Source organism: Eretmochelys imbricata, chromosome 6, assembly GCF_965152235.1.
Source record: "Eretmochelys imbricata isolate rEreImb1 chromosome 6, rEreImb1.hap1, whole genome shotgun sequence".
In the NCBI taxonomy this organism is placed as follows: domain Eukaryota; kingdom Metazoa; phylum Chordata; order Testudines; family Cheloniidae; genus Eretmochelys; species Eretmochelys imbricata.
In genome coordinates, this window is record NC_135577.1 from 22,213,876 (window position 1) to 22,227,714 (window position 13,839).

The 13,839-nt window shown below is 47.6% G+C and overlaps 1 protein-coding gene across 5 annotated transcripts in view; it reads right to left on the minus strand.

Moving 5' to 3' along the window:
- IRF7 (interferon regulatory factor 7) overlaps positions 1-11,896 on the minus strand; it is a 27,076-nt gene extending 15,180 nt beyond the window's left edge. For 2 of the 5 annotated variants that reach the window (XR_013346316.1, XM_077818216.1), the window contains exons 1-7: positions 11,710-11,896; positions 9,853-9,989; positions 7,799-7,961; positions 5,267-5,474; positions 4,225-4,313; positions 2,774-2,822; positions 1,610-1,807 (exon numbers count right to left, since the gene is read on the minus strand). Coding sequence is in view for 4 of the 5 variants with exons in the window: in XM_077818216.1 (XP_077674342.1) it covers positions 1,610-1,807; positions 2,774-2,822; positions 4,225-4,313; positions 5,267-5,474; positions 7,799-7,961; positions 9,853-9,875 (730 nt within the window). In the remaining variant the exon portion in view is untranslated. The remainder of the gene's footprint in view (positions 1-1,609; positions 1,808-2,773; positions 2,823-4,224; positions 4,314-5,266; positions 5,475-7,798; positions 7,962-9,852; positions 9,990-11,709) is intronic. The other 3 variants (XM_077818218.1, XM_077818219.1, XM_077818217.1) reach the window with 2 other exon arrangements.
- Positions 11,897-13,839: the final 1,943 nt, after the last annotated feature.

A 13,839-nucleotide genomic window follows, 5' to 3' on the forward strand; every position in this document is an offset into this window, starting at 1 on the left:
TGACCGACCCTGACCTCGGGGGTTGATCCACCCAGATGCAACACACCCGATGTGGGTGAGTGGCTCAGTGCAGGGCCCTTGCTGCCCGCAGCTAGCATAGGTCTGGTCTCGGAGTGGGCAAGGTGAATGACCCTTGCCGTTTGTTTTAGTTTTACAGAAATGGCCCCAGAGCTTCCCAGCCTGAAGGTCAGACGTCTCAGAAAGAGCAGGGGGGATCCCAATCCAAAATTTGGCTTGCTTTCCACTGCTAAGGCAGGCATGGAACCTACCCAGCAGGACTCCCATGGTGTCACCAGCCCATCTTGCTCTCAAACCATCATGCAAGTCCCCAAACATAACCACCCCCCTGCCCCCAATTTGGGGCTCTTTTTATTTGCCTTCTGGTTTTGAGCCTCTCAAGTTCACGGTTTCAAGCTTTTCTCTGCAACCAGAAACTTATTTTTAATTTTTTAAATGAAAGGTGGGAATTTTGTCTCATCACATGACTCCAGGAGCTGGGGGTCTACAACAAGATATCAAATAGCCCAGGACTCAATGCTTAAAATCCTGAGAGTGGGCAACACTGTTCGCTTATGTGGGGGAGTCCCCAGCAGGAGCCAGAGTGAGCACAGCTGGCTCCTAGACGTCCTGCCAGCAGCGGGCATGCAGGAGGAAGGGGTCACAGCTGGAGCTCTAGCCTATGGGGCAGAGAGAATCAGAATGGCTTTTGGCTTTCCTTTCTCCTGGGCAGCCCTGGATGACAGTGTGGGGAAGGGGACTAAGTCCTTTGCCAGGCTTTCCTCCAGGACCCACACCGTGCTAGTCAAACTCCTGTCCTGCTTTCCCTACAGCTCCCATAGCCCCACAGGGAAGAGAGCAACCTCTCTCGCCTGTAATGCAGCAGGCAGCCAGCAGGGGTGCTGCTGAGCAGCTGCAGGAGGGAAGGGAGAGTAGCCGCTCCCCGTCTTTCTGGCTCACATCAGAGCTGCTGAGGGAGATGCAGTGGGCGTTGGCTGGGCAGCAGCATTCCCAGCACCTTGCTGCAGCAACCGGGCTGACACAAACACTGCATTGCAAAGTCACATGATGCTGCTCAGGGACACATGTTCGTTGAGAACCAAGTATGCATTTTCTTCTATGCAGTCGCCCTTGGCGCACAATGAAGAGCCTCAAGGGCCACGGGGTGGGGGCGGGCAACACCCCTGCTTTAGATCCTCTTCATTGTTTTTGCTTGGATGCCGTACATCCAATACAATACAATAACAGTACAATAACCTGCCACTTGGTTTCTGAGCTGAGTACGTGGGCTGGAGCAGCTGTTGAGAGGGATACCTCCTAGGCACCTCCCTGCAGCCCATCGGCTTCCTGTCTGGAACTGCCCGCGCTGTGGGAGGAGGCTCTGCTGGCATGCTGGTATGGGACGGTGAAGAACCACAGCTCTCGACGAGCACATCAGAAGGCAGGGCAGGATTCCCTCCCCCCTGGAATACAATGGGACTGTCCCGACGCTCCGCACCCAACATTTCTAACACAGGCCTAGGAAGTCACTGGGAGGTCCAGTGAGAGCCAGCTGTATTATGAAACGTAGGTGCCTCTGGGTACAGCTCTGCTCTTTGGGGTCTCAGCCTACCTGAGCCTCCATCCAGAGCCCACGGCAGCTGCTGCGGGCTGCAGCCACTCTGGGTTAAGCTGCACTGTTGCAGAATCCACTGGAGTGTGTCGGGGCTGCACTGGTAGCCGTTTGGCACCAAATTATTGGTGGTGTAGCCCTGGGACGGATTCCTGCCAGGGTTGTAGGCTGGCCTTTCGTTCTGCACGCTGTCCATCTCTGTGGAGCAACAAGAGCCGAGGACGGTCTCAATCACACGCACGTCTCTATGCCTGTCACAAGTTTTTTCTCATGCACCTCTCCACCTGTCCCACTAGAAGCTGGTTTTCCTCAGGAGTTCGCTTTGCACGGTGGAAGCCTGCAATAGCCCTGCTCCTGCCCATGGGGTTTGGCTAGGACCTCACCATGCTGGGCCAAAGCGAGCTGTTGGGGGTGTGACACTGTTGGCCAAGGTCTGTCTCCCCAATGACCTTGGCACCACGGTTGAACCTGCCCGGGGCTGTTGCCCCTGATGGCTTCACGCAGGGGTTCTTTGGCAGACTTGTTGCCACAGACCCACCGACTATGGGGCAGTGTCTTTGATAGCTGGGTTAGAAATTGATCTTGAATAGGCTGGTTTTAAAGGCAATCAGACCACAGTCCAACTACTGGGCACTGAATCTGAACTGAACAAGGATTAAACTTGACTGCTTATTCGAGCAAAGGTTTATCAGCTCCGCCATATTGTTATTCTCTCTTATCTCCTTCCCAAGCATGTATTATGTTTATTTATTCCTGTTCTATTTGATTAGAATTAAATGCAACACCGACCTTCAGAATTCCAGACAAGGTGGAAAAGCCGCAGGGCTATTGCACTAGGAAGCAACGACTTTGATTCAAAGTCTGTATGCCTCAGGATAATTTCCTGGCTAGTTCATCCTGCTTCCTGCCCCAGGGCATGTGGAAATGCTGAGAGACTCAACCAAGGTGCTGAATAGATCAGTGGCAGAGAAGGAAAGAACCCCGGGCTCCCAACTCTCAATGAAGTGCCCAAGCCTTCAGTAAAGAGATCCAATTCAATGAACAAACAATGGAGGAGCATAGGGCCATATGCAGCACCACGGTTTCTATTCTGGGTTTTATCTTCCGGAATCCAATCATTTACACTTTAAAAAAAAAAAAAAAAAAACACAGCAAGTAACTTACCTTGGGGAGGGTTTTCCAGCGACATCTCCAAATCTAATTCTATCTGCGGCTGCAAAACAAAGCACCCAAGACCATTTTCTTTTTGTTTTATTGGATTCATCACAGAGATATGCGTGAGAAACTGCATCAGTGAAGCAACACCCCTACAATTAGCTGGGCATTTCTGCACCCATTCACAAAGAGGCTTTGACCAGCGAAGTGGATTCAGCCATGGTCTCACTCTGTTGCTAGTCTTGCTGCTTCCCAGTGGCCCAGCAGAAACATGCGAGTCCCAGCTAAGGCCAGCCTGAGCCAAGGAGAGTGGCTACTCCGATATGCAGGCAAGCCAAATACGCTTTGCGTTCTTGACTTGAAGAGGCATCCAAAAGGGAGGGGCTGAGAACCTGGGAGCCTGCTTGACACAGGGATAAGCACCCCTGATGCAAATGGTGGCTTTCTCTATGGACATGAGGGTTTCCAGCTATGCTGGCATATGGCCACTGGAGGCTGGAATGGAGACAATTCCCCGCAGTGTGATCCAGGGGCCAGATTCTCAGCTGGTGTGAATTAGAGCTGTTCCACAGCGGCCAACAGAATCCTCCCAGGGTCTTAGGCCTACATGAGAAAGCTGCACCAGGTTAACTTAAAACTGATTTGAGCTAAACCGCTCCAAACAACTGGGTGGAACTTAATGCAGTTTAAGAGGAGCTTATTCTAGTTTAGCTTTAAACTGATTCCCAACTGACTTAAGCTAAACCAAACCAAGACTGATTTAAACCAAACCAAAAGTGTCTGCACAAGAATTTGCCCTGGTTTAGCTTAACTGATTTTGAATCACACCGTTAGTTAAATTTTAGACTTTTTCCTGTAGACAAGGCCTTTGACAGACACACGGTTGCTGGAAGAGCTGGAGGGGAGAGAGCGTGTCCTGAATGTGTGGATGTTTTCATGCCAAAATCAGAACAGGTAATTTTTATTCCCTCCTCACCTGAATCCACTGTGTGGATGAAAAGGTTACATGGTAGCAGACAAAAGCAGTTTTCCCCCAGGCAAAAACTCTTTCATTCCGTTGTGGAAAACTTTTTTCACACAGTGAGACGACTGAGCTGGATCATCTTCTGTGATTGCAGCTCAGGAGCTAGCTGTGTGTGTATTTAGATCTGGTGTTGCAAACATGACTTCTTGCAAAAAGAGATGCATGATCATTCGCCTAGCTGTTTTCCTGGGGCCAGATTCTGTCCCTGCAGGATATAAGCAACTCCAAGGGACATTGTCTAGAGACACATTCACATGGAGGGCTCTAGCAGTGACGTCGATTGAGTCAGAACTCTGCAGCGTGGGGGTGGGGAGTTTATCCCTGTTAATTTCCCATGAGCCACATAAGTTTAGTGAAACGTTATCAGGTTCTGATGATTCCAGGGCTCCTTCAAGCTTAGCACTTCCCCAGCTTCTCCCATCCCCAGTTCTGGTACCTGCAGTTGCTGTGGCATATGGTGATGCAGATTAGGGGCTTCTTCAGAAGGTGGGCTGATGTCTTCTTTACTGTCATACAGGTTATTGTCTAAAAGACAACAGCAAATTACACAGGGATGGGGAGGAAAAAACCAGTGGTTTAGCAAATGGAATTTCTCACACGGGAAGTTAAGCATGATCCATAGTTCCAAGAAGTGGGATTTGCTCAGGGCTTAAGGCCCATATGTTGAAAACTCTTCACTAATTTGGATTCCCTCAAGTTTAGGAGCCCAACTGGAGACATCAAGGGCCTAACTTCTCAAAGGTGACTGGTGAATTTGGGTGCCCAACTTGAGACACTTTGAAGAGGTCTAGTTTTCAGAGGGCAGATGCAGACCCCTTTCTCAATGTCAGGTCCCTTTACGGTGTTGAGTTGTGCACCCAAAAAATTAGTGAGCACTTCTGAAAATGTTGCCCTTAATGCCACCAGCTTATCCAGTTCTTCATGACCTTCTGCACACTTTGTTGGGAAGCCTTGAAAGCTGCCCTCATTTATACCTGCGTCACCATAGCCTTCACAGCGCCATTGACTTTACAGGGTAACGCGTGTGCAACTAAGTTAGAATTTGGCTCACGGGGTTTCCTCAAAGCAGAAATCTGCAGGAGAAGGGCAGTGAGATTGCCCTCGGAAAACGTCTGGTACGGTTAGCACTTCTGCCCTACCAGCAGGGAGCAGCACTAAGCACCATGATCTCACGCCAACCATGTCACCCACAGTTCAGGCCACAGGCCCTAATTTTTAAGAGTATTCAGCAGCTCCCATTGACTGAGAACGCTAGGAGTTGGCTGGGGGACAAGTATTTTTGAAATATTGCCCTCCCCTGCCCTGGTCACTTTTAAAGGCAGTTACCTAAAATCCCATCTCTCCCACATGACGCCACATTCTATTCAGACTGGATCTGGAGTGGTGCCAGGCAGAGAGTAAAAGAAAAGAGCTCCTTGCACAAATCAGAACCATGTCTGTCTGCGCCTGTCTTCAGCCTGTATTGCCAGCATCCTTACTTTTAGTAGTCGTGGCTTTAGCGGCTGCCACAGCATCGGGGCTTGGGCTGATGATTTTATACACTTTGTGAGGGTCCTCGGAGGTCTTTGAGTTGTCCTGCATCATCAGGAACATGTTTGTGCTTCTCAGGGCGCAGCGGAAGTTGGCTTTCCACTTGGCCGGATCTTTCAGCTTTTCGTTGTACTTTCCGCTGGTTATGGCCCAGGCCTTTCCATAAAGAGAGGGATTGGGAGAGAGAAGACAGGCAGGAAGGCATTAGAGAAGGAGCAGTCTGTCAGTGCCGTCAAGCAGAAAGCCATGTTGATCTTAGCCCCACGGGCAGCAAGGCATGAAGATCTCTGTACAATTCCTTCCAAGCTCTCTATTAGCACTGTTGGTTTTTTTAAAGGATCCGTCAAGCACTTTGCCGTAAGTGTAAACCTCCTTTCCCGCCCCAACCTCCACTCAGACCACTGTGGTGGAGTAATCTTTCCCTTTTTGTTACTGTGGTCCAGGACTCAAACACCCAAGAGCTTAGAACTTGACCCAGCCTCCTCCTAGGATGCTGAGGATTCTGGTGCTGATTTTAGCATGATTTCAGACATGTGCTCTGCCTAGGTGCATATACAGTCTCGCATCATCACAGCATCTGAGCATGTTGGACAGTGGGTCTAAATACAGACATGCAGCGTACAATGGAGAAATACTAGGCAAAATCATCAGTGGATCCCATTTTCCCCCTTCCCTTTTTCTTATAAGGTACCCCCTCGATTACTGTTGTTCTGGGCTCATTCATTACAATAGGCTACTTCCCAACTGCTCTGTATTATTATTTATTATATAATGGTAGTGTCTGGGGCCCCATGGTGCTATGCACCATACAAGTATAGTGATAGGCCCTGCCCTGAATTGCCTACGATCTGTTAACACAGTTCTGTCCAACTCTTTGTAACAAGCCTGAAAATGAGATCTGTCTGCTGGGTGACTATTTTTGTTTTCTAAGGCACATGCCCGTTAATTGGCTGCCACGGGAAAGATCACAAACAAAAGTTAAGCAGAATCAACTGGGAGATTGTTTTGGCCTTTACCAGCCGTGACACTGCAACTATTGTAATTTTCAGTGTGGTCAGACAGCCCAGCTTCAGGATTTCTGAGGGCTGTTGCCAGCTCAGTCTTTGGGAGGGTCTAATCCTACTCTTAGCCGTGCCTAGTGCTGGCTGAAACTGGAATTCCCATTCTGCAGGAAATTCTGAAATTTCGGGGGGGGGGGGGGGGGATCATTCTGGAACGGAACAAAAAAATGCAAGTTTGAAATTTCCCAGGGAAGGAGAATTCTGAAATTTCGTTTCAGAAAAGTGACATTCCAAAACGCCATTCCAATCTTTTGGAAACCTTTCCCTAGCTCCCTGAGCTGCTCAGAATCCCAGCCACCCACCAGGCAGGGAGCGAGGCAGGTTGGGGAACCTGGAAGCGGGGGCTCTATGGAACTCCCCCTGGCAGGCAGGGTGTGATTAGGAACCTGCCTGGTTTCCATCAATATTTCACTGAAGTTGACACACATTCCGGCAAAATGTTTCCATTTTGACAAATCAGCATTTTCTAACAGAAAAACGTTCCATCTGAAAATTTCTAACCTGCTTGAGCTGAGACATTTCATGTCACATCTCAACACAACATTGTCCTCTCATAATGCTCAGAATTTATCTAGGAACCTTTCAATTGCCTGTAAGCTGCAGTCTGCAGGGAAGACCCCATTAAAATGTGGAAAGTCCAGGAAATTCCAGAAGGGGCAGAAGCCCTATTATGATGTATAGAAACAGTCTTTTAAATAGGAGGTATTTATTAAAGAAAATAACTGAAACGACAGGCAGAAACAAGCTTCCACGCTGCCTGAGTTCCAGCTTTGCCTTTTGTTTACTGGAAACCACGCTCTACTTAGAAACATTCAGCACATGGGGCCAGCAAGTGACTGGATGATGTACTGCAAGGGAACATGTTACAAACCATACCAGGGTCATCGGGGTCCTCCCACAGCCATGGGAATTGAAGCTGGTCATTATTCTGAGGCCTGGTGTGCATTCTGCCAAGGAACCCTTCTGTGCTCTGTTACCCTGGTGGATGGATACTCCATCGAATGAAAGGGCACTAGCCAATTACTGCCTGGTGCCACACTGTGACAATGATGCATCCTTACAATCACAGAATATCAGGGTTGGAAGAGACCTCGGGAGGTCATCTAGTCCAACCCCTGCTCAAAGCAGGACCAATCCCCAATTTTTGCCCCAGATCCCTAAATGGCCCCCTCAAGGATTGAACTCACAACCCTGGGTTTAGCAGGCCAATGCTCAAACCACTGAGCTATCCCTCCCCCCAGTGCAAGGGCATCACGCAGTGACACACCATTATAAGGCAAATGTCACAGAGCAATGTCAGAGCATTGACACTGATCGTTTTGCCAGTTCTTCTTAATTAGTTACCCTGGACTGGGACTGGCTTCTGCAGGAGATGGGGGTTGGTGGGGATGGGGAAAAGAGAATCATTTGGGATCCTACCTTGAAAATCTTGTAGTCATTAGGGTTGATATCCTTCCTGGAAGTGTGTTTCCAGGGGATGCGAAACTGAGTGCGCTCCTTGTCTACCCAGCAGAGCCCCTCATAGTTTTCACTGTTGATCTGCTTAATCAGCCACCAGGCAAACCGTAATTTTTGAGAACCCCTGTAAAGACAGAAACAGAGGTTATGCCAGGCCTATTGGCCAATGGCAGATCAAAGACCAACCCCTGCAAATAACAGCAATCGAGTAATACCAGAGCCGCCAGGGAAGACATCTGCTGTTCCAGCTAAGTGTGTGCTGCTGAAGGAGAAAATGCAGCCCAAGGAAATGCTGCCTTCTCCCTGGGAATGAATGGGGAGGACAGAGTTGATCAGCTGCAGGTTTCTGTTGCTGGTGAGCGCAAACAAGCAACAGCTGCTAGGCATCTATCAGAAGAGATAAAAGCGCACACACAAGGTGGATGTGTGCAGTTATTCTGAAGAAACACGTTCACAGAAATGCTATAAATGGATTGTTAGTCAATAATTAATTAATATGAAAATTAGGTGCCTCAGTGCTGCAAACTCCCTGTGTGACTTGGGGCAAATCTCTATCTTCCTGGGCCTCCGTTTCCCCATCTATAAAATGGGGATGACAATGGTTCCTTTCCCTCCCCGCGCTTTTTGTGTTGTGTACCTGGTCTATTGAGTACCTCTCTTTCCATATTTGAACGGGAATTATTGTGGGGAAGTCACATGGACTGTTATGTGATACATGGGCAGACCAGATGATCACAATTGTCTCTTCTGGTCTTGGAATCTATGAATTGATGTGTTTCTACAGCACTGTGATGGGGCGTCTGCCCCACACTGGCATCCAAAGGGTTAACAGGGCCCAAGGAAGGCTGCTCAAGAAGCAGCCAATAGGAGAGTGGCTGTGAGGAACAGCCAAACAAGGCCCAGCAGGCCCTTATAAGAAGAGTCTGGTCAGTTACTCCCTAGAGTGCAAGAAGGGAGGACTGGGTATCTGGCAGGCAGAAGGAAGCCTGCAGCCTGGACTGAGCAGTGTGGCTAGCAGGGACCAGAGAAAAGCTCCTGGCTGGCTGCTGGGATTTGCAGGCTGAAGCCCTGAGGGAAGGACGAAGAGGGTGCTGGGACCACGGGGAAGTGGCCAGACAATTGGCTGTAGTTGCCACTGGGAAAGTGGTGGGACGGTTAGACTGCAAAATTTGCCCCTGGAAGGGGGGAACGCAGATCATGACACGTCCAGAGGGCTGGGTCGTGACGAGAATGCCGCAGTCCTTGGAGTGATGAGGGTCTGGGAGCAGAAGGGACACTGGGTGAAGCACCACTGGGAGTAGGTGTACTGACCCGCAGAGCTAATCCCCAAGACCAGCAGGAGGCGCCAGTGTGGTGAGCCCTGGCAAAGCCCCTAGCACCACTGAGTTCCCATCTCACTTGGCCCCTCTAGGCTCAGATCCTCAACGGTATTTAGGCACCTAGCTCCTGTTGATTTCAATAAGAGTTAGAAGCCTAGTTACTTTTGCAGCTCTGGGCCGTGGGCACGAAGGGAATACAAATGATAAAGAAAGGGCAGGCACTCCTTAACTTAAAATACTTCACGGAGACGTTCCCATTCCCGTTTCCTGCGGCAGACAGAAGCGGTCACATTTCACACTTCAGCAAACCTGTAATCATGACAGTACTTTTGCACGGCAGTCTCACGTCCAATTTGGCAGTTGCGCCTTCCCTTTAACAGAGCAGCCAGTCACCGGGCAGCCATGTGCCACAGTAGACAGCCGCTTAGGTGAACAACAGCGACCCTTACAGCCCCGAGGGCCAGTCTCCAGCAGTTCCTTGGCAGATATCAGCCAGGCATGGCTGCCTTTGCTGTCCGCGGGAGATAAGCACAAAAGCTGTTGCCGTGGGATCCACTTGCTCAGGGGTGTGTCCTTTCCGGCCTGCCGGCAGTGGTTACAGCCAGATAGTGCAGGCTGCACTACTCCCACCGGCTTGTGTACGTCACCCAGGCTGCACTGACCGCACCCGCGTCCGGCTCCCCCAAAGCCACTTACCCCTCGCTCTCGGATGTGGCCATCAGGCAGCCAGTCTCGGGTTAATTGCAGGAGGAAGGGTTGGGGAGTTCGCTCCTTTGGTACCAAACGGAATTCTTGCGGGTGAATTGGAAACCTCCAAGCAGGACCTGTATGAACTGGAGGCAGATGCAGGGAGAGTCACTCACATTCGCCGCCATGATGGAACCCCAAATCAACTCCTGTGTCAGCACCGGAGCCCTCTCTGGGGTGTGCTGACAACCACTCGAGCAAGGCGACTGGTGGCTTTGAGCACCGAGCCAGGGCAGGGTGGACGGCGTGGAGCTCGGCTGCCCAGCAGAAACCCCCAGGAGGTGCCAGTCTCAGGGAAAGAGAGGGGCACATGCAGCTGGCAGGCTTTGCTGGCAGATGGAGCCATTCCTCTTTGTACTGCATCTGCAACCCAGGTGCAGTCCCGCAGTCCCTCCGACTAAGAGCTTACAGACTAATGAACAATACTGCTGCTGAGGAACCAATAGTTAACCTGACTTGCTGGGGTGTTTCTTATAACACTCCTCTCTAGCTTCCTGCTACAAACCACAAGGGAGGGAAGGGGATTCGCAGACAGGCTGAACCCTCAGCCCTCCTTGAGTTTAAGAAAAATCTTCTGCAATTCATGCCACACCTTACTCTCCACTGTATTCCACAAGATCAGTCCCCCTTCACTCAGCTGGTACCCATCTTCAGTAGAGGAGACCGCTAAGCTATCTCAGGAGCATCTAACGTCTGGCTCTTGAGCCAACCCAATCCCATGGCAGCCTGTCTCATCCATGCAATATCAAATTCCCCTTACTGAGAGCTGAAGTGGTTCACAAGGTGAAGCCATAAGGTATTTGGGTCAGGAGATGCTAAATTCTAATCCTGACCCGATCTCGGATTTGCAGCATGATCGTGTGCAAGCTACAAATACCTCCAAATGCCTTAGTTTTCCCGCCCCCACCTTTCTATACCTGAGTTTCCCATCTGTGTAGTGGGAATAATGATTCCAACCTATGGCACATGGATGCTGCAGAGATCCAGCAGGGATATTCTAAAGTGCTTTTGCAAATGCAAATTGCAATGCAAGTGCTAAGTGAGCAACTATAACTGCTGAGGAACCAGTGTAAAAGTTAGCCTGCTGTTTGGCATTATGCAGATGGGAAATAATAGGTATTTCAATCTAAGCACTGAAACACCAGAAGTCTGTATTATTCCTTCTTCCCCTGAATTGCAAACATGGTGCAAATCAGCTGAGTAATGTATTGGTGACATTCATAGAGGGAAGAAAGGGGAAGCCACAGCTGCAGGCTGAGGCATGAGTCTCGCCAGAATATATTTAGCATTTGGAGATATACTTCTGCATGCCTTTCATCTGAGGTGCGCAAAGGCCTTTGCAGATATAGGCGAACATGCCTCAGAGCACCTCTGCAAACCACAAGAAAATAGAGAGGAGGAGGAGGAGAGGGATCTGCAAAGCTACAGTTCATGCACCGTCAGGAATCAAAGTGTAGAAAAGGAATTTCTCTAGCTTCCATCCTCCAGCACAATTTGCAGCACTTGCATAAAATCTCTCTCTCTCACACACACACCCTACTGCACTCACACACCCCAGTTTATGCACACTCTCACCCCTGGTGCACCAGTTACCAAGAAATCCAGCCAACGTTTGTATCTCCTGGCACCCATTCAAAACTGCACTGTTGTTTCAAGAGAAGCTACTGAAGGCAGCTTTATGGGATTGTGATGAATTCTGCTTGCTTTTTCCACAGAAGCTGCCAAATCTCTTATTTTCAATTCCCTCCTCCCACTGCTCCCCAGCTCTAATCAGTTAATAGCACCAGTAAAAAACAGATCAGTTACCTTTGCTGTTACCAGAGGATGTTACCAGGGATTTTGTGAATAGTTGAAATATCAAAGTATTTCCAGCAACGAGTCTCCCTTTTATACTCTTCTGGACTATGTCGTCAGCCCAGCGCATTGGCAACAGTGTTCGCTGGATCACAGCCTGTAGCCAATCAGAGTGGACCCTGTACCAAGACGGTGGTTAATAAAACAACAACATGAAACTTCTTCAGAGCATATTTCTAGTATAGCTGTGATGATGCAAGTGGTTTCTATTGGTCCTGCCCAAATATGGCACTTCCTTTCCTGGAAATCACATGATCTTCTTGAAAGTAAAAGTTTCATTTCTATAAAGCAACAAGTTTCAGAGTAACAGCCGTGTGAGTCTGTTTTTGCAAAAAGCAACAAGGCTCTCCAGAGGTGGAAGGGCCCAGCCAATCTGCTTGGCTATGATTGCAAATGCAAATGTTACAATCAGCAGTCTCAGGGTGTCAGGGACTTCTCCAAAGCTGTTTCTGCAGCAACAGCAGCTCCTCCCAGCTTCATTACTGGGCACTAAAATTTTCTTTCTTTCTTTCTTCATATAAGATTAAATAAAACTGAAAATGGGAAGCTTTATATATATCATTTATACAACGTGTCCATGTGTCTTGTTCTGCAATCCCAGAACAGAAACTTTAATCAGAAATCCTGGAAAACGTGAAGGAATGGAGATTTTGAAGTAATTGGTTCTTGCTTTGTTTACCCTGTTCTGCTGTAATAATTGCAGAAGTCTGTCCACAGCATTCAAAGCGGGAATCTAAACCTAGCCACTGGCTAATAACACAATACATTTTATGTAAAAGCCTCAACTTCACACAGCAATTATTAAACCTGTCCACCAGGTAAATGATAGCCTCTGACTCCTCATAGTCATTTGTGCCATGCTGCAAAATGAGATCTGTTTTCAAGAAACTATTAAGTCAATACTTAATTACTAGTTCATTCTTTTTATATACCTTTTGTATATAAATTAAATTTGGGGTAAATACGGTATCTGAATATGGAGTAATATATATGCATTTTCCTGCAATGCAATTTATTTGCCTTAAATTACTACTGTATCTAATTTTATGTTCACATGTTGGAAATCACCTTGGTCTATTTCCATGAGCAAGCACTTGCCTTGTTTAGCATTTTTCCAGTCCAAATAAAATCTGTTATAAGTTTTGCTATTGTCTCTAACATCACAAAGGGTGATACTTGAGTAACATATAATGTCCTTCGCAGGATTTCCCTTCAGGCTAAATTCAATATTAACAAAGTGGACAAGGACAAATACATTCATTCATCTGTTCAGATCAGTTTTAAAAGAATTATAAAAATTAGAGATGGAAAAGCCAAATTAGATTACTGTATCTTGTCCACCTTCCACCTTGCCGGTTCAGGATTGTTAGCAGCTTTGCTAAATTCTACTTGTCCAACCAAGGTGAGAGAAATATGAGTCACTTTTTTGTTCATTATTATTTTCATTCTTGTGGGAAAGGACAGATGATATTCTAGGTTGGCTGGTAAATTTTATTTCAATTTACAAGGCTACCTTTTGCTTTATTTCGTTTTACTTTGTCTTGTGTTTGGTAGTTTTCCATTACTTCTCTTGGGAATGGTGATCTTACCATTAGGAATGTTTCCTACTGTTACACTGAAGTTCTTAATTTTGCCCTATTACTCCTACTCCTATAGGCATCACCTACATTTTGGAATAGCTCCTCAGACCACAATAATCAATTATTCTCCTTGATGTTTACACTCTTCATGTGTTTTTAAACAGTTGTTCAGACACTAAGCCTGGGATATTCTTCCTTACACATTGGCAAAATTTATGTGACTCTGAAGATTCAAATACTTGAATCCCTTTAAAGACAACTCATGTCCTTATCTCCTAGCAGGAGGGCTACAAAAGTTAGTGTATTTTGTAAAAATAACTTTTAAAAATGGAAAAGGGACCAGAGTAATTGGAGATTGGCTCTTAAGCATGGTAACCTTAGGGTCTGAGATAAAAATCAGCATGTCAATGCTAAAGCATATCAGTGCTAAGCATGTTTAACTCAACAAATTTATTTTAATACCCATCAGATCAAAATATTTTTTCATGCCTATGCTTGTGGT